Source organism: Coregonus lavaretus, assembly GCF_964263955.1.
Source record: "Coregonus lavaretus genome assembly, chromosome: 7".
NCBI classification, from domain to species: domain Eukaryota; kingdom Metazoa; phylum Chordata; class Actinopteri; order Salmoniformes; family Salmonidae; genus Coregonus; species Coregonus lavaretus.
The window spans coordinates 11,835,570-11,855,612 of NC_139994.1; the positions used below are offsets into that span (position 1 = coordinate 11,835,570).

The 20,043-nt window shown below is 45.1% G+C and overlaps 2 protein-coding genes across 4 annotated transcripts in view; one reads left to right on the plus strand and one right to left on the minus strand.

Moving 5' to 3' along the window:
- Window positions 1–20,043, plus strand: part of bop1 (BOP1 ribosomal biogenesis factor) — a 109,397-nt gene that overhangs the window by 42,063 nt on the left and 47,291 nt on the right. The window lies entirely within an intron of this gene.
- On the minus strand, window positions 5,664–11,399 carry scxa (scleraxis bHLH transcription factor a; the record flags this gene model as incomplete). Its single annotated transcript, XM_084165185.1, has 2 exons — window positions 5,664–5,702; window positions 10,806–11,399. 2 exons carry the CDS (start codon window positions 11,397–11,399, stop codon window positions 5,664–5,666), a joined length of 633 nt encoding a protein of 210 aa, XP_084021311.1.

Genomic DNA, 20,043 nt, shown 5'->3' on the forward strand with positions numbered 1-20,043 from the left:
AGCTGTCCTCACCTCGACTCCCGTCTGTCTTTATCCCCTCTCTTTTCCTCTCGCAGAAAGTCCTCTACAGTGAGGGGGAAAAGTATTTGATCCCCTGCTGATTTTGTACGTTTTCCCACTGACAAAGACATGATCAGTCTATAATTTTAATGGTAGGTTTATTTGAGCAGTGAGAGACAGAATAACAACAAAAAAATCCAGAAAAACGCATGTCAAAAATGTTATAAATTGATTTGCATTTTAATGAGGGAAATAAGTATTTGACCCCCTCTCAATCAGAAAGATTTCTGGCTCCCAGGTGTCTTTTATACAGGTAACGAGCTGAGATTAGGAGCACACTCTTATAGGGAGTGCTCCTAATCTCAGCTTGTTACCTATATAAAAGACACCTGTCCACAGAAGCAATCAATCAATCAGATTCCAAACTCTCCACCATGGCCAAGACCAAAGAGCTCTCCAAGGATGTCAGGGACAAGATTGTAGACCTACACAAGGCTGGAATGGGCTACAAGACCATCGCCAAGCAGCTTGGTGAGAAGGTGACAACAGTTGGTGCGATTATTCGCAAATGGAAGAAACACAAAATAACTGTCAATCTCCCTCGGCCTGGGGCTCCATGCAAGAGCTTACCTCGTGGAGTTGCAATGATCATGAGAACGGCAAGAAATCAGCCCAGAACTACACGAGAGGATCTTGTCAATGATCTCAAGGCAGCTGGGACCATAGTCACCAAGAAAACAATTGGTAACACACTACGCCGTGAAGGACTGAAATCCTGCAGCGCCCGCAAGGTCCCCCTGCTCAAGAAAGCACATATACAGGCCCGTCTGAAGGATGCCAATGAACATCTGAATGATTCAGAGGAGAACTGGGTGAAAGTGTTGTGGTCAGATGAGACCAAAATGGAGCTCTTTTGGCATCAACTCAACTCGCCGTGTTTGGAGGAGGAGGAATGCTGCCTATGACCTCAAGAACACCATCCCCACCGTCAAACATGGAGGTGGAAACATTATGCTTTCTGGGTGTTTTTCTGCTAAGGGGACAGGATGACTTCACCGCATCAAAGGGACGATGGACAGGGCCATGTACCATCAAATCTTGGGTGAGAACCTCCTTCCCTCAGCCAGGGCATTGAAAAGGGTCGTGGATGGGTTTTCCAGCATGACGATGACCCAAAACACACGGCCAAAGCAACAAAGGAGTGGCTTAAGAAGAAGCACATTAAGGTCCTGGATTGGCCTAGCCAGTCTCCAGACCTTAATCCCATAGAAAATCTGTGGAGGGAGCTGAAGGTTCGAGTTGCCAAACGTCAGCCTCGAAACCTTAATGACTTGGAGAAGTTCTGCAAAGAGGAGTGGGACAAAATCCCTCCTGAGATGTGTGCAAACCTGGTGGCCAACTACAAGAAACATCTGACCTCTGTGATTGCCAACAAGGGTTTTGCAGAGGGGTCAAATACTTATTTCCCTCATTAAAATGCAAATCAATTAATAACATTTTTGACATGCGTTTTTCTGGATTTTTTTTATTTAATTCTGTCTCTCACTGTTCAAATAAACCTACCATTAAAATTATAGACTGATCATATCTTTGTCAGTGGGTAAACGTACAAAATCAGCAGGGAATCAAATACTTTTTCCCTTCACTGTATCTATCTAGTCTGGCAACGCCCCTCATTTTCATGTGAAAATATGCGTTTGTGCCATTTAAAACTCATGAATCTTTCTGTGGCTTGTAGGAGGTTTTTGTGGTGGCCATGTGGGGAGAAAATGAATGGAATTGACATCACTGGGATGTAGGAGTTTACGTTTAGTTGTGACATCTGCTGCGTTCTCTAAGGCACAAGCGAGGGATTGCCTCGTTCTCTTTACCCGATGGCTTTCTCTTTTGTCTTAATACCTGTGGGCTGTAGTGGAGGGGAGGGAAAGGAAAGCTTCAGGGCATCATTGGATATTTAATTTTCAATAAATAAAGATTTTCTCTGAATGATGTACCGGATGCTTTCGCCCAGGTGGAAAACCCATTTTGGAAAAACCTGGACGGGCTCGGTCGGAATGCAAAGTTTCCACATGCTGTACTCACTCCCAAGGTTAAACCGCGTGTACGAGGATCCTTTAGAATGTTTATTTATCAAGTTAGCGTGGCGTGCGGACCTCGCTGCACCGTGGCGCGACAGCCGTGGCGAGCAGACGTTACACTCCGCCTCACTGAATGAGTGCCTGACCTCGTCGCGACCTCTCTCAGAAATGTTGGATTTGCAATTTTGCTAAATAACAAACAGATATATTTTTATGGGCCCTGTTTCCTACAGTACGGCCGTACAACATAAGATGTTGGAAATTAAAAAGTGGGAGGAGGTGGTTCAGGTGGGAGGACCCCTGGTTTCCAGCTGCAGTGTCAGAAGAGGGACTCATCTGGCAGAGCTAAGGGTCTTCTGTGTCGCTAAGTTATGGTTTCTGCACCCCAGATCCACAATCATCCCACTGTGGTTAGCCCCAGCCCTGTGTAGGGTGAGCCGCCCTCCCCTGGCCCCCCTCAGTCATCCTCTCATTGGGCTTGACTGGAGAGGAGAGCTTCTACGGTCTACAGACCAGACATGAGTCTCTATGAGCTGGCTTGCGTCTGCTAACTGCTAACCATTCCCTAGGCCTGAATGGGACCCATGGGGACTTAAGAGACCAACCGACCAACGTTACCATTTCTAACACCATAGGTAGCTTACCCGGATTCACTGTCCCCACAGCCATACAGAGACGGTACTCTCTGGTGTTAATCTGAATGGTGGGGTTCACTTCACTTGTTCTGTGACGGTCGAGACAGCAAGGAAAGACATTACCTCTGCACTCTGTCTCTTTGCAGGACCACAGCAGGACACGGAGGAACAGACAGTATCTTTACTTGGAAGTTTAATAGGTGAAACCATGTTCGTTTAACCTTGAAGTAGTCAAATTCTGCTGCCCATCCATTTGCATTCACGTCCCAGTGTTGATCTCACAATGTGGGTTGGCGTGTATTCCAGATTTCCCTATACTAAGGAACATTGTTATGCTCTTAATTCAAATTTCAGCTTTTTACGCAAATCCTGTATTCATCTTGAAATCGTTTTGACCCAAGTCACTGATCTAACCAAGTAATCAACAGAACACTTGAATCCATGGTTATAGTGTACTGTTTAAACATTACATTGCAAATATGTATTTAGTTTCCATTAGAAATGCAAACACGCACAGAGGTTAGTGGGTTTGTTCAGATTGTTGTGAATGAAAGGAAAAAGAGCAGCTAGCCTCTCTCCACACGGTCATGAACATTTCCACATTTGGTTTCCACCGCTGCCTGTGACAGGGCTGATGGGTGAGAGTGACAGCAGGGGCCAACCACGAGGTCGGGCCCCAGCGGGAGGCAGCCCTGGTGGGGGGGAAAGAGAGTAGGGAGCAGGGGGTGGCCTGGAGGTCAGGGAGTAGTGGACACACAGCTCTCTCTAGCAGAGACCGACCGAGAGACAGAGATTTGGAGACAAACCGGTTGGATGAGCTGGAGGGAAGGGTTTGTTTCTTTTAGGGGCTTGGCGACGAGAGAGAAAGGGGATAGGGTTTTGTCTTCATTGACTTTTTTCGTAGCAGATTTAGGAGAATTAGGAAAGTGGTTCGGGTTAGCTAAAATGGAAAAACAAAAAATACACTTTTGATGTCAATTTGAAAAGCTGTATCCAATCTAGACATGACCAGGGACAGGGGGAGGAATTCCAGAGGTGTGCAGGCTTCCTTTGCCCCCAGACGGGTTGGTTGGGTCTGGGCTGGGGGACAGTGTGGGGGCTGGGGGGAGAATGGTCCGGGCTGGGGGGGAGAATGGGCTGGGGGACAGTGTGGGGGCTGGGGGGAGAATGGTCTGGGCTGGGGGACAGTGTGGAGGCTGGGGGGAGAAGGGTCTGGGCTGGGGGACAGTGTGGAGGCTGGGGGGAGAAGGGTCTGGGCTGGGGGACAGTGTGAGGGCTGGGGGGAGAAGGGTCTGGGCTGGGGGACAGTGTGAGGGCTGGGGGGAGAATGGTCTGGGCTGGGGGACAGTGTGGAGGCTGGGGGGAGAAGGGTCTGGGCTGGGGGACAGTGTGGGGGCTGAGGGGAGAATGGTCTGGGCTGGGGGACAGTGTGGGGGCTGAGGGGAGAAGGGTCTGGGCTGAGGTACAGGCTGCGGCAGGCAGCCAGGAACCCTGTACCTGCAGATCCAATCATCCCCCGCTGAGCCTCGCAGCTGGCCCTTAAAAGGTCCCGACCAACGAGGGCCTGCCACACACACAAACTCGGCCGCGACCAACGCTGCCCAAACTCATCCCCGGAACCCTCCCCCCTCAGTGTGTTAGTAGTAAGTTACTGTCTACAGACTGTCTCTATAGACTGTCCCAGGTGTACTCGTCAAAGCACCTAAGAGAATACTGCATAAATCATCTGGCTGATTGGAAAAACAAGTTTTCTGTTTTGTGTTGAGGCTTTTACTGGCCAGCTTTGTTTAGTTTTTTTTGTCACAGTTGACTGAGTTCAATAGTTTCAATATGAGATTTCTTGTGAATTTGGATGAAACTAGATGCAGTCTCAAATCGACAGTCCCATTTTAGTTACATCTCAAGTATATTAAGTGTTAGAGTGAACAGCTGTGTGCATGAGTAGTGAGGAGTGGGAAAGATGGTAATCTAGCTGGAGAGAGCAAGATGATAAGCTTGTGGTTTGTTCCTTATGACACTTCACTGTTTTTATAGCTGTTTGTAGACCCGATTTGGTGTTTCGTACAGTACATGTCTGTATCATTGTCAAACCCTCCGAAATAAAACTGGAAGAAATATCATATTTATCGGCAGACTGAAAAATTGTGAAATGTAAGTACTTTTCTTTTTCACTGGGAATTGCAAAATAACAGCAAAATAACGGAATCTTACGTGTTTGAAGTAAACTTAATTAATTCATAGGCATATTTATTTAGTCATATGAATTTTAACACATTCTTACAAATATTGTACACAACATCAAATAACAGAAGACAGAACGCTGAGGATTTATCTTCTTCATGAGAAAGGCAGTTGTCCATCGGGGTAGAAACTCACTGACCAGAAAACCCAGTTAAATTTCAAGTGAAAGCTGTGTTATATATTTGGCTTGTGGAACAGTTCGCTCACTTTACGGCAAGTAGCCTGATACAGTCAACCATGAGTTCCAGTTTTGCCTGCCCTTGTCCATTACAACCCTCCTTACCACACCCCTTTTAGTTCCACCGTGGCTCATCTTGGTCCTTACCGACTGTCTAGGAGTCTGTCTCATGCAGAGGGGGTTGTGGTTCTAAAGTTTCAGCTTTATCAGTCTACATATGCAGACATTCTCAGGTAAAGAAAAGATAAGAGGAATGTATTTTTTTGTTTGTTTGTTCTCTTTTCAAGTCTTTGAGAGGTCATAGAATGGAGAAGTGTAGAACGTTTTATAGAGGGAAGATTATTCTCGATCTCCTCTTTGAGTCCGGGCAAGCTTCCACTGTCCAAGAAGTCCCACAGTCTCAATTATTACCTCTTCAGAAACTTTTTTTGGGGGGGGGTCGGCATATAATTAAATACAGATTTCGATTTATGTACACCTTAAGCATGTCACGTTTTTTGGTCCACAGTTCCCTCTGTCGTCCTCCAGATATTAACTTCTTAGAGCAGTTTTCCTGTCTCTGTCTTTGCTCTGAAAGAAAGGGAAAAAAACAGTTAACATTTTCTAGTAGGCTATTTATAGTCAAATGCAAAACACTTTAATGTGAAAATACATTTCCAAGACGGATTCTAGCCCAATCGTTCAACAATTTTACAATACACCTTATTGCTGAGGTAGCATAAGTAAAGGAAAATAAATTGTTTATTTTATTTGAGTAATGTCATGTCTGATGTTAACCCTTTGAGTGAGTGCACTGCTCGCTCCTGTCAGACTGGCCTAGTTCTATTCTTCTAACCCACTGGTCCAGCCTGCTGTGGAGGCTGCCTGTAGGGCTTTGTGGACTGGGGATGTGTGGAGGCTGTGGACTGGTGAGGTATGATGTCGACTGGTCTGGGGCTTGTGGGCTGTAGCATGGCCATGGGGGAGGCTCATGTTTTCTTCTCTCACCATACACTGAGTGGCAGAACTAGCATTAGCACACCAGGCTCACATTTTGCTCCCTACGCTCTAACCCAGAGAATGGGAGACCAGGCCATGGAATGCCATCGTTTCCACGGCTACGTCTCACGTAGGCGGGCCCAGGCGCTCTGTCAAAACACTCGTCTCGAATTGATGAGGTCAGACAGTCTCATTTGAAAACGGGCCAGGAACTTTTTTTTCCTCTCTCTTTGGTTTATTGTTTTTGTTCAGTGCCACTTTAAAGTCACATTCGTCGGCTCCAGGGATCACTTACACCCGACTAATAGGATTTTTGTTTAACATTTGTTTTTCATATCCTGTATAACACATTGTAAAGATGGATAGGGCTAATTCCACAGCAGCTGAAACCAAAAAGGCTTTTTTTATTGAACTCACACCTTTTTTCTTTTCTTTTTTAAGGCTTCCACCACTTGCTTATACAGTATCTAATTACATGGGAAGGTTTTGTTGTTTTTATGAACATATCACAACATATTACATTTCCACAGACACAGAAGCCGATCTGTGTTTTTTTTTTTTTCTCTCCTCAGGCTTCATTCTTTAGGCAAATATTTGGTTTGGTCTCGGCCTGACAGGTAACGTTGGCAGATTGGTTCAAGATTACAATGGAGGCACTCAGTGTGTGTGTGTGCACGTGTAGGGGTATGTGGATTTTCAGACGCGTAACTCAAGCCCTAACAGACGATTCATCTGTTTGGGTTATTAAACGCAACCCCCTTTCCTTCTGTTCATCCTAACTATTCTGAGCGTGGGTTCTTTACACCCTCTGTTTTGTCTGTGGACAAAAGTTGGACGCGATATTGTGTATTATAGAATAACTTGTTAGACAGGTGTTTGTGGGTGTGTGTGTGTGACTGAGTGAGTGAAAAATGTGTTTTTTTTATCACATGGTTAAGGCTTATTTTACAGTTGGACAATAGTATTGTAGATTCAAATTAAATATTAAGTTACGACAATATGCAACTTTAAGTGTTATTTTTCATTATAGCTTGGTCCTCAGCCTACTGTTAGTTCACACTGGGTAATTTCATAATGTGCTACATGTTCACACTGATAGACTCCCATTACAGGGTAAAGCTTTAGTATCTTCCATATGGCTGTAATGAAGGAACTCGAGATAATTACAGAAAATATGAGCCATGATGGAGCTGTGGCTGCTAGGCTAGCGCACAGCTTTGGGACTGGGCTCTGAAGCTGTCTATACTCAATTAGTAATCTGTTGGGTTACCCCCAGCCCCAGTACACAGAGGAAGCTCGCCAAGTTCTTTCCCCTGTGCTCCTCGAAACTGCTGCTGCACACGGACTGTCCATTTGATTAGGGGTTGTCTGCTCCTGTGTGTCCCGTTATGCAATCCCCCTGCCATCCTTCATAACCCCTGTCTTCACCTGCTACAGCTATTAGGGAGAAAGAATGCTCCCTTCCTAATGGACTGTGCTGAGCAGCCCCCAACAAAAGAGAGAGCCGAGGGGGGATGGAACCTCAATTTTGGTTAATTTCTGCCCTGTTCTGTCTAACGTCATCATTATGGGGCTGTGGTTGAAGTGTACTTTTACACAATTGATTTGCTGTCAATAGAAATGTAAAATGTTTCATGATGGTCTGAATAGTGTGTGTGTGTGAGGATGAGATGTCTAGCTTGACTATGTTACATAGAAAATTATTTATTCCACTCCAAGCAAGGTAAAGCTGTGCCAGATGGATAACATTTTGGAATGGAAAACATCATAAGATCACACACTTACCAACACATACACACATCTGTAAGCAAATAATTGCTGTGTCTGTTCTCACATAAATTGGCCTATGACTTCAGTGGCAGGAAAAAGCTTGAAATACAATAAAGAGAATTCAGTGTGAATTCAGTCTCTCTCTGGTGATGTAAAATGTTTGATATGACTACTGATCCAATGAGTAGTAGGCTATAAAAGAGCACCTTGGGAGCACTTTGATTGGTTGATTGAGTCCAACACAAGTACTAAACTGGTGATATCATAACAGAATGCAAATTTATCAATGAAGCATTTATCATCTTTCCTACACTTTCAAATGCTTGTGAATGATCTATGTCGGACAACAACTCTCGAGTGTTGTATTTTTCAATCATCCTGTTGTCAATTTTGTTCTCTGTCCGAATTGGGAAACATTTTGACATGTGTTCTACAGTACCTCAATGTGTTTCCTCTTTATTTTATTTTATTCTTTCTTTAGAAACAATAAAGAAATGAGTCTTGGCCGAGCAATGCTTTTCACAGAGTAATGAGAGCTAAGTACGGGTAAAGAGAGCAGTGCGGTTTGGAGTGGGTCGCTTCGCCTCTTAAAGCCTCGACTACAAAGCCAAAGCCCAATCTGTTTCGAATATCGGCCCGGCTCAGGCCTCCTATAGACAGGCCTTTAATTCAGGAGAAAACACTTAAACAGACATTATCTCATTTGCTGGTTTATTCTGCCTTGATAAAATCAATGAAGTGGACGAATAGGATTGCTTCCAGTCGGGGCGATTTGTCCATTAATCTCTATCGTTATTAATTGTATAACTCCTGCATCTCTGTTTCCTCCATGGTCTTTCAAAGAGCCCCTTTGTAGCAGCGAAAGGTCTACAAAACATTACATTACTAATAGGCTTTTACTTGAATTAGTTTTGATTTGATGTATTATTCGCTCCTTGGTGATGCTATAACAAGGTTGATCCAGATATTGTTAATGGTGGGGTGGGCTTGTGCTATTACACTAGAAAGTTGAGCATAGCGTTCTCTTAGATTTGTCCAGAGGTCAGGAGTTGTGACTCTCCAGGACATGTTAATATATTAATCATGGCAGACTAAGTCTACTGTGCAGCTCTGTGGTTATGCTATTGAAGATCTCTAGTGATGGTGTGTGTTGTCCAGAATGACAAGTCATTATCGTATTCATCATGATTTATTTAGGAAGCCAGAGGTCTGAGATGCAGCGAGGCAGGGTGTGTGTGTGTGTGTGTGTGTGTGTTATTAATTGGAGCCCTGGGAAAGCCTTAGGTCAACACAGGATGTGTGTGTAAATCGCTCAGGATGGCTCAATGGCGGATTGGGGAATAAAGCAGATGTTCCCAGAATGCTTTCGACCTGCAATCAGAGCATGTAGACCTAGGTAGATGTTTCTACGTCTTGGTATTGGAGCTGTGGCAAGTCTTGGTATTGGAGTTGTGGCAAGTCTTGGTATTGGAGCTGTGGCAAGTCTTGGTATTGGAGCTGTGGCAAGTCTTGGTATTGGAGTTGTGGCAAGTCTTGGTATTGGAGTTGTGGCAAGTCTTGGTATTGGAGTTGTGGCAAGTCTTGGTATTGGAGTTGTGGCAAGTCTTGGTATTGGAGTTGTGGCAAGTCTTGGTATTGGAGTTGTGGCAAGTCTTGGTATTGGAGTTGTGGCAAGTCTTGGTATTGGAGCTGTGGCAAGTCTTGGTATTGGAGTTAGAAGGAATAAGTCCAGTAAGTCATTTTAGAGGTCTAATCACTTTAAAACACATTCAGTTCTAAATACATTGTTGACTCCTGGCTTTTTCCTTTCATCTGTGCTTTTTTCCCTCTCAATGAAATGGATTTTGGACAGGGTATAATACATATTGTGGTGGTGATATACAGTACCTAACCGAAAATGTGCCAGTGTCATGGTTGACTCTTAATTGTTTAGAGCATGTGGTATAGTTCAAGTGTGAAAGCTGCTTTGCTCTTGTGAGTTGAAATGACAGTTTCCCCCTCCTCTGTTTTTTGTTTTTTTTGTTGAATTTCTCATGGCCGGAGCGTGATTTAGGGTTGTATTTTTAATGCGGTGTGGTGTTGGCTTTATGAGCCAGAGTCTGTCCAGGCGTATGCTGAAGAAGAGCACAGGAAGAGCAGAGGGAGCGAGAGAGACGCTGTGACAGTTCCTTGTTTAGGCTCTATTTTCTGTTGGCCTCGATTCAGTCGGTCCCTAACTACTCAGACCAAAGAGACAATGGGAAGTGCTACTGAATGCAGGAAGTAAATTGAGATGTCTCTGAGAGATGGGGATTAGGGTCTTACTACTGAGAGGTTTAGTTGAAGCTGGAGTACTGGGCCTTCTCATCTGTCACTGTCTCTTTGTCTGAGCACTGAGGGGCTGCTCTCTTACCCCCCAGGACAGCGGAGTGCATAGGATTCTCTTTATTCACCTTGCAAGAAAATATGATCCTAAATAAATAAGGGAATAATAGGAGATTATTTATGTAGTTTTCTTGTCTAAGAGTAGCGTAAATTTGAAAGCTTTTCAAATGTTTATTTAAAATCACTTAGGCTATAAGAATCATATAGGAAGGAGCCATCCAGCATGATACTTCCTAAACGAAACGCCCACTAATTGGATAATGCTTTACTTTAGTGCAGGGTTTCCCAAACTCGGTCCTGGGGCCCCCCCTTGGTGCACATTTTGGTTTTTGCCCTAGCACTACACAGCTGATATAAATAATCAAAGGTTGATGATGAGTTAGTTATTTGAATCAGCTGTATAGTGCTAGGGCAAAAACCAAAAGGTGCACCCAGGGGGGGCCCCAGGACCGAGTTTGGGAAACCCTGCTTTAGTGGTTGGAGTCGTGGTGTTTTGTATCCTACTTGTGGCACGATGGCATATGCATGGTGTGGACGGATGGGACAGCCTAACTCACTCACCATTTTCCTTTGGTTGCTGAGGCAGAATGTGCAGATTTGTTTGGGCTGGGAGTTCTCTGCATCGCGGGCCGGAGATCCATGGTGATGTAAGTAGTGGGCAGAGGAGGGCGCTCCAGCATGGCATGGCTGCCCGTCCCCGCATGTCTCCCCGACCAGCAGCACGTTGCCCAGGTGGGAGATGTAGCTGGACGCCAGCCGCAGCGTCTCGATCTTGGACAGCTTCCTGTCGGCTGGCTCGGTGGGGATGAGGGTCCGCAGGGCGGTGAAGGCCGTGTTCACGCTGTTGGTGCGGTCCCGTTCCCGCGCGTTGGCCGCGTTGCGCTGCCGCGGCAGCCCGCTCGTCGGAGAGATGGAGCCGTCCTGCGAGAGCGACATCTCAGGCAGGAGCTGACCTCCTCCCAGACGCCCTGCTCCAGCGCTGCCTGGCTTCCGTTTGCGGCCCCCGACCTTGATGTCATAGCCTCTGGCGTCCAGCCGGAAGGAGCGGTCATCCGAGCCCGAGCTCTCGCTTCCATTCTCCTCGTCCTCGGACAACATGGAGATGTCTGAGTATAGGTACCGGTTGGGCGCCGGCCGCACCATGGCGAAGGACATAGTCACCGTGCTCTGCAGTTCCAACAGTCAGCTAGCTCTATATCTACTCGGGGCTTTGTTTACTACTGTGACACCTGGACATGCATGGATTGTTCAATGATCATACAGGAAAAAAGTAACAAGTGTTACCTCACTATCTCTTTCTGAATCCTTTGACTCCGATGCACTCCAGTCCAGTATCACGTGGCTCCTCTGTCATTTAAAGTCCCATGTGGAGTTTAAACTTTCCTTTCTCTTGGTGAGAAACCAAATGGATGAATGTCAGGTTCCACTGTGTGTTTCTCAGATCCTCTCAGGATACTGTTCGTCTCTCTCTCGTTCTCTCTTTCTTGCTCCCTCCTCTCAGATCCACGTCTGCGTGGCTCCCTCAGTTCAGCTCCACGTCTGTCCCTTGCACTTTCTCTCTCTCTCTCTCGCTCTCTCTTTTACGCTCGCTCGCTCTCTCTCCCAGTGCTCAGATCCACATGTGGTTTCTGTCTGAGAGGCTCAGTATGGTTAGGCTTTATAGCCAGTGGGAGTGTCTGGTGCTATCCCTCCCTCCCTCCTTCCCTTCTTTTCTCCCTCCTTCACTCCGTATGCAAATGTCCCAGCTGGCTGTGGGAGCTTGGGGGGGAGGGAGGGAGTCCAGCACAGTGTGGATCTACTATCTGCTACTATCTGCTTCCTTATTTAACCCAAATCGGGAAAAGTAAAGCTTCCGGAAACCATTGTGTGAAAGAGGGAGTCTTTTATTGAAGACCGGCTGCTCTGGGAGCTCTCTGCTACTGATAAATTGTGTGTAAACTGGACGCACACACAAGCGCACAAACACACACGCTACGGGCGGCTCATAAGAGGCTCATAAAACCTCTGCAAAGTTCAAGACAGGTTTAAATGTCAGCGGTTCAAAGTGGGAAACCCCTTTCCTCGTCTTTTTATTTCTCCAAATTTGGGGCATAACCCCTAACTTAACCCCAATGCAGTCAAGCTGGGAGGTGAAGGCTCTTACTTAGCTAGACAATGTATCATCATCCAACTCCCCCTCTTCCCCATCAGTGTTTACCACCCAATGACGGAGTGTGATTATTCAGGTCTAAACCCCACAACAAGACTGATGCTGTCACTGTGTCTACATTGGTTCCATCACTCTGGGGAGGGGAGTGAGTTGTCTTTCACTTATGTGTTCCTCCCTTAACCCGGACTGGATCTATTTAGTCAAGCTGCTTGAACCAAAAAGAAACAAAATCTGGTCCAGAGGGACTATAAGTCAGGTAGCTAACCTAGCACACCTGTTTGTCACTGAATCATCCCATGGCAGAAAGACAAATGGAAGAACCGTTCTCAAGACTCACAGTTAAGTTTGCACATACAGTATATGACCGATGTTGGCCTTACTGTTTGTGTTATTGGACGTTGACGCATCGAGGACGCTTGATGTTTCCACATTACGGAAAGCGACTTAATTCAATTCTTAATGTTCAGGAAGCCCCAGAGATTGTTTCTGTTGACGGTGATATATGTTATCCTTGCCTGACACCAGACAGGCATTAAACAGATTGTTCTTCTAGCGTGAAGATTGTCAATTACTCAGTGCTGTACGTAACGTTTACATACAGACTGGGACAGCTTGTAAGGGTTGACAGGGTAATTCTCATAGGGTTAGAAAATGTTTGTTACCAAACATTAACTTTGGGATGTGCCCAATACTTTCTAACTCTTTCCCAGGGGTATCATCAAACTGCTTTTAATTGTCAGTTGAAAGAATATTCAACAAATTTCATTGGCCAGGTACAATTATCTATGAAGTCCAAATATTCTAGTCTCGACTGAATATTCCAAAATGTGTGACCAGTCCTCTATTCCCCTCTTTATCCTTATAATTCATCATCTTTATACCGGTACGTCAGATCATTTAATGATGTGGTCGTCTATTCGTCCCTCTCTGGTCTGAACCGACCGAGCCTGTAACGTTAGCCTCTTCCTAATGATGTGACTTGGAGTCTAACAGGCCCATAGAGTACAGGCCGTTTCCAGGAAGGATGGCGGCATGGAGCTCCTCTGTCTATTTCTCTTCTCATGTTCTGCATTAGTTAGAATTGGGACTGGTGTCCCGTCCCATACTGGTTGGTCTCCTACTAAGCGTACAATATAGCCTACCAGTAAATCACCATCCATTTTAAATCGTATATTTTTTTATAAATGTGATTAGGTTTAGATACGATGACGCAAAATAGCCTTGTTAGCTTTTTGGCCACTACTATAGTTAATTGTTTTCACAATGTCACTGCTAAGTGAACTTGTCTTAACAAGGTTGGGACAAAAAATGGCATATTTAAAGCTTGCACATTCATATCCACTCCTGAATTCATTCAGAGATTGTGTTCATTTTAATGGAAGGAAGGAAAAGTCCTTGATTCTTTATAAAAAAATAATTAAAAAAAGGGATGTTTGGATTGTTTTATTTGCAGCAGTAAATCATTAGTGAGTTTGTAAATACAATACAATGCAATGGTAGTGAGATAATGTTTTCCTCATGTCGAAACGTGTCCTCCGATTATCTTCTTCCAAATACACTTTACCTCTTCTTTTTTTTTCTCGGTCGAAGCAATTGAAATAAAATCTCGTTGTCTGATTTTCGTTTTTATTTCCTTGTGAAACCAATTTTGAAATAGGATGGATTTAACAGCCGGTGTTTTATAATGCTCTAAGCAGACAAAGTATCAATTTGCCCTGAATGGCTGAAATGCAGTAATTAGTCTTATTCCATATAGATACGTGTAAGTCAATTACAATTGAGGTATTTTTATTGCCTTATTTGTACCTTCTCACGCCATGCAATGTATTTTATTGACAGTGACATGTCGGACAGTGGGTCCCCAAACAAGCAAGGCCGTAAATCGCCTCAGTTTTGTACACACATTTTTCAGTGCTAAATGTTTGATTGTTTTTACAGTAAAGGGAGATGGGTACCATTTATTCAGAATGCTGAATGGATCTTTTAATCCTCTTGATTGATTCATAGTGCTTGGAAATGGCAATAGATGAACTAGGCTACATCATGTCAAATGCATCTGGTCTGACTGCAGTCTGTAGTATATGATTCTTGAGTAACTAAGTTCAGAAGTTTCTCTTTTGAAATACAATCCATGATCTCTTCTTAGGGTTGAGCTAATGCCCACCTTCCCTCGCTATTACAGACGGAGGGCCATTTCTCTGGCAGCAGTCAATTAACAATGGAAGGAATCGGCTCATAACATGACAGCATTCATTGAGGTTCCTCTTCTTCAGATGTCTCGTTTTGTTACCTCATAAATGCTGACATGGAGAGTAACAAATGACGATGCTTGTTATCTCCCTGTCAGAGCGGCCAGCCCACTCCTTCCTCCCACCTTATAGGGGAAATACATTGTCTGCCATCTGACAGTCATTAGCTCCTTATAACTTCCTCTTCTACGGTGCGACATCTAATCCAGTTCCCCATCTGTGGAAAGCACTTTTCTCAACCTCCTCCATACCCCTCTCCACAGACCCCTCCCTCCTGTAGCCAGACACCAGCCCCCTCACGTGGGTTTTCTCAAGCCAGAGTCCTGTCACGTCTGATACGACTCCCACTCTCCCCCATGCTTGACCACAAATGCCCCATCAGAGAGGAGGCTTAGGCTAGTCCAGGCCGCCAGGTGCGTTCTGCTCTCTCTCTCTCTGCCTTTCTCTGTCTTTCTCTGCCTCTCTCTCTCTGCCTCTCTGTCTGTCTTTGTCTCTCTGTGTCTCTTGGTCTCTGTCTCTCTTCTCCAGTGTGGGCTGCTTGACCTGGGGGTGTTTCTGGTCTGGACGGGCCAGAGCTCAGGAGCTGAGAAATGGCCTGGCTGTATAATTTCCAGCCACTCAGTACTGCTCCTAATGCAACCCAGATGACATAGCGGCGAGAGCAGCTGCGCTTATAAAATAAAGTACAGAGTGGGATGGTGGAGAACCTGTTAGGCTCACAACAAACCATGACTTCAATTAATTTATTCAATGGGGAGGAGGTAGGTTCACCCCCCCCCCCCCCCCCAAAAAAAAGAGAGCAAAAATGCAATTAGCTTGGACCTTTTTGTTCTCGGGTTTGAAATTGCTCACTCCGGCTTTTCCGTCGTTAAAGTGTTCCTTTCTTACCCTTTTCCCTTCTTTTTTTATGGCGTGTTTTCTCTCGGGTACATTTACAATGCATTAAGCATATAAACAGGCTGGAAATACGAAAGGAACCGGAGCAATACTGCTCAGTTCTGTCGATCCAGGGGTCTAGTAATAATAAGAGGGAGAGATGGAGAAGAATTTGAGGGGACCACATTTGGTCCTGATCTCTATTGCACTCCACACTGCCCTTTCCCACCTGGACAAGAGGAACACCTACGTGAGAATGCTATTCATTGACTACAGCTCAACGTTCAACACCATAGTGCCCTCAAAGCTCATCACTAAGCTAAGGACCCTGGGACTAAACACCTCCCTCTGCAACTGGATCCTGGAGTTCCTGACGGGCCGCCCCCAGGTGGTAAGGGTAGGTAACAACACATCTGCCACGCTGATCCTCAACACGGGGGTCCCTCAGGGGAGTGTGCTCAGTCCCCTCCTGTGCTCCCTGTTCACCCATGACTGCATGGCCAGGCACGACTCCAACACCAACATTAAGTTTGCCGACGACACAACAGTGGTAGGCCTGATCACCGACAACGATGAGACAGCCTATAGGGAGGAGGTCAGAGACCTGGCCGTGTGGTGCCAGGATAACAACCTCTCCCTCAACGTAATCAAGACAAAGTAGATGATTGTGGACTACAGGAAAAAAAAGAAGACTGAGCACGCCCCCATTCTCATCGACGGGGCTGTAGTGGAACAGGTTGAGAGCTTCAAGTTCCTTGGTGTCCACATCACCAACAAACTATCATGGTCCAAACACACCATGACAGTCGTAAAGAGGGCACGACAAAGCCTATTCCCCCTCAGGAGACTGAAAAGATTTTGGTATTGGTCCTCAGATCCTTAAAGTTATACAGCTGCACCATCGAGAGCATCCTGACTGGTTGCATCACCGCCTGGTATGGCAACTGCTCGGCCTTCGACCGCAAGGCACTACAGAGGGTAGTGTGAACGGCCCAGTACATCACTGGGGCAAAGCTTCCTGCCATCCAGGACCTCTATACCAGGCGGTGTCAGAGGAAGTCCCTAAAAATTGTCAGACTCCAGGCACCCTAGTCGTAGACTGTTCTCTCTGCTACCGCACGGCAAGTGGTACCGGAGCGCCAAGTCTAGGTCCAAAAGGCTTCTTAACAGCTTCTACCCCCAAGCCATAAGACTCCTGAACAGCTAATCATGGCTGTTTCGGAGGACGCATGGCTCTCAACCTTAGTCTCTCCCGAAGTCCATACGGGAGTTGCACAGCGATGGTACAAGACTGTAACTACCAATTTGGATATCACGAAATTGGGGAGAAAATGAGATAAATAAATAAGCACGGTAATGTTTCCGTCATTTTCGGACTACTAAACCACAGAGTTACCGCAAGTCGCAAAGAAAACAGGAGATACCTCCACTATTCCATCAACTTCAACATTTCAACATCTAACTAAACTAAAAGATACCAGAAATTATTTAGTCCAATCAACGTAAGCTAAATATGATGTGGCTATCCATGGTACGTGTGTCACCCTACTTGTAGAGAAACACCGATGCCATCCTCCTCTTTCATGTTGCCTAAACGGTCTATGACTGTCATACAGTACACGCTTTTAGTTTTAGTTTTCCTCTTTCATGGGTAACGATACGCCAGGCCAGCTAGTTAACATTATCCTACTACATCTAGCTACATATTGAACTTCCATCCTCTCAGGCCAGGGGCACAACGTATGAATTTATGGTTGGATCAGAATCGGCGTTATAATCATTGGCCAGTACAGAGAAGTAAAACCACAAGTCCGAATCCCTAACTCCATCCATGGCTAATTTATGAAAGGGACGATTTTGGCTAGCTAGCCACTGGAGGACAACAACACAAGATGCAACAATATATATATATATATATATATATATTTTTACTGTCAATGAAGTTTGGCTTGTAATGTGATTGGTCTGAAACCAAATCCAAACTGTCTTCCCTTGACACTTTTTTTTGGTGTGCCAGGACCATTCACAGCAGAGCTCACTCAGTTTAGTTCAACGCTGATTGGCTATTTTTTTTTTTTTTTTATCAAGGGAGGCCAAATGCTCGCTGGCTTCCCTTGCATTCAGTGCTACCGGGGCAACAATGGCATACTCTTACTGACCAGACAGCATCAGATACCCTACAAATACTGAAACAGAGGGGCGCTGTTTCATTGCTTTCTCTGGTGAGATACATTCAGCAGCCTTTTGCAAATTGAAGGAAATGTATGAAAGAAATACATTATTTTGTATGTTTTTTTTCTTGGTAAGTGTTTTGGGAAAGCCTGGCTTCCCTTGACATCCATGAATACATGCCACTGCTCAAGGGTTAATTGAAACAAACTCGCAAAGCTCAGCTAAGTGGCTGTCATGGATTAGTCATTGAAAACTCCTTATCTCATCTCTTTCGAGATTAATTATGGTAGAGGTAAGGATTATTCATATTTATTTTCAGTTTCCTGTACCATCACTGTTCTTCTGTCCTAACTGCAGCACCATATCTCTTCCCAGAAGGATCTTGCTTGCTGCAAGCACCAGACCCTTAAATGGACCTGAAGTAGTAGTAATGTGAAAATCTTTTCGGTGCCTGTGTTGATTTTCACATATTATTCATGCAGGCTTCTTGGGTTTTGGATATTATTCCATGGTCATTTTCCAATTTCATTTTTCCACCAGGCTGTTAGTGGTGGCTGTAAGAGGCAACTCTAATGGACTGCGTGCTGCTGCCACTCACAGAAGCCACACACATGCTCGCACGCACGCACGCACGCTCACACAACACACACACTATATAATACACACACATCATACAGGCACACACACACACACACACTCTAGCATACGTTTGCACACATTCTTTCAGCAGGCGCATCATCCTGTTTTGGATTGGCTGAGTGGAAAATGTAGGGGTGGCTGGATTCCTTTAGTGGGGTAAAGATTACTGGGATTATAAATGATCCCATTAGAGGGAAATGCAAACCTACATTTGTGGAGAGAGAGAGGGAGGAGGCTGAGGCAGGCTGCTGCGTCTGCACATGACACATCACTCACATGCCTGTGCCCAGTGAGTATATCTAGCTATACACTGAAGAATGGGCTTCAGAAAGCATCCATCTACAGTAGCCTGGCTCCAACTGCTACTCACTTAAGTGTACTTTTAATGGAGCTTTTCCATTGCATTCTAGTCCAGGAGTAGGCTTAATCGGTGTCCGGGCCGAAAACCAACCATATTTCCATATATTCAAGTAGCCGAGTAGCCTAAACCCGCTTGAAGCATACATTTCCATAGACAGCTGCTGACGTCAAGTGAACTGACCAAAGGGGAACTGCCCAAACCAAACCAGTCTGGCAGTGGCAGTATAATTAGGCCCACTTCACTTCAGCAAACGTTTTGAAAACGTTTTCTACCACTTTGCTTATTCCTATTTACTACAGTATAATTTACCCCAATAAATCATTGAAAGTATTTGCACCCACAGATTAATTTCATTTAACTTGTTTTTGTGAATAAGATGTTCGAACCGTGCCAAGCAAACGAAGCAATTTTCAAATCCCCTTACTAGTTACGCTCTAATGCATCCATTCCCAACTCAAAGTTCCTTATACAGGGCTTTCTTTATACTACAGACACTGCAGTCAGTAAAAACTAGTGCGTGTGACTGCAGCCTAGCCTACTGGCTGTTATTCACAATAGGCAATACAAGTGAAAACGCAACATGGTCATGACAGCCTCAGATGTTGGTTGTTAAGATTCAGAAGCATATTAATGAGAGAACACACAGGCAGATCAGGAAACTCCAACACGCAGAGATCGCATTCAAGGCCGGTCCAGTTTATGCTGAACGCTTGGATAATATGGTCACAAACACAGTATAGGAGGGGGCGGACGGTCTTGGTTCTCATCAGAAGGCCACAGGAGCCCGTTCGGAAAACTAAAGATGAAGTCATGCGATGTCTGTCTTTTCTTCTTCTTTTTAATGATGTGTGTACTTCAAATAAAAAAGGGGACATTTGTGACAATTTTGGGTTGAAGAAAAAAATCCCCCCGTCTAATAATGTCTTAAAATTGGCTGTCATGGAAAAGAAAATTTGCCGAAATGTGGTTGGTTTTCCATCAGGCCAGTGTGGTGTTGCAGAGCGAGGAGTTTCAGTATGTAGTGTTGCAGAGCGAGGAGTTTCAGTATGTAGTGTTGCAGAGCGTAGTGTTGCAGAGCGAGGAGTTTCAGTATGTAGTGTTGCAGAGCGTAGTGTTGCAGAGCGAGGAGTTTCAGTATGTAGTGTTGCAGAGCGAGGAGTTTCAGTATGTAGTGTTGCAGAGCGAGGAGTTTCAGTATGTAGTGTTGCAAAGCGAGGAGTTTCAGTATGTAGTGTTGCAGAGCGAGGTGTTGCAGAGCGAGGAGTTTCAGTATGTAGTGTTGCAGAGCGAGGAATTTCAGTATGTAGTGTTGCAGAGCGAGGAATTTCAGTATGTAGTGTTGCAGAGCGAGGA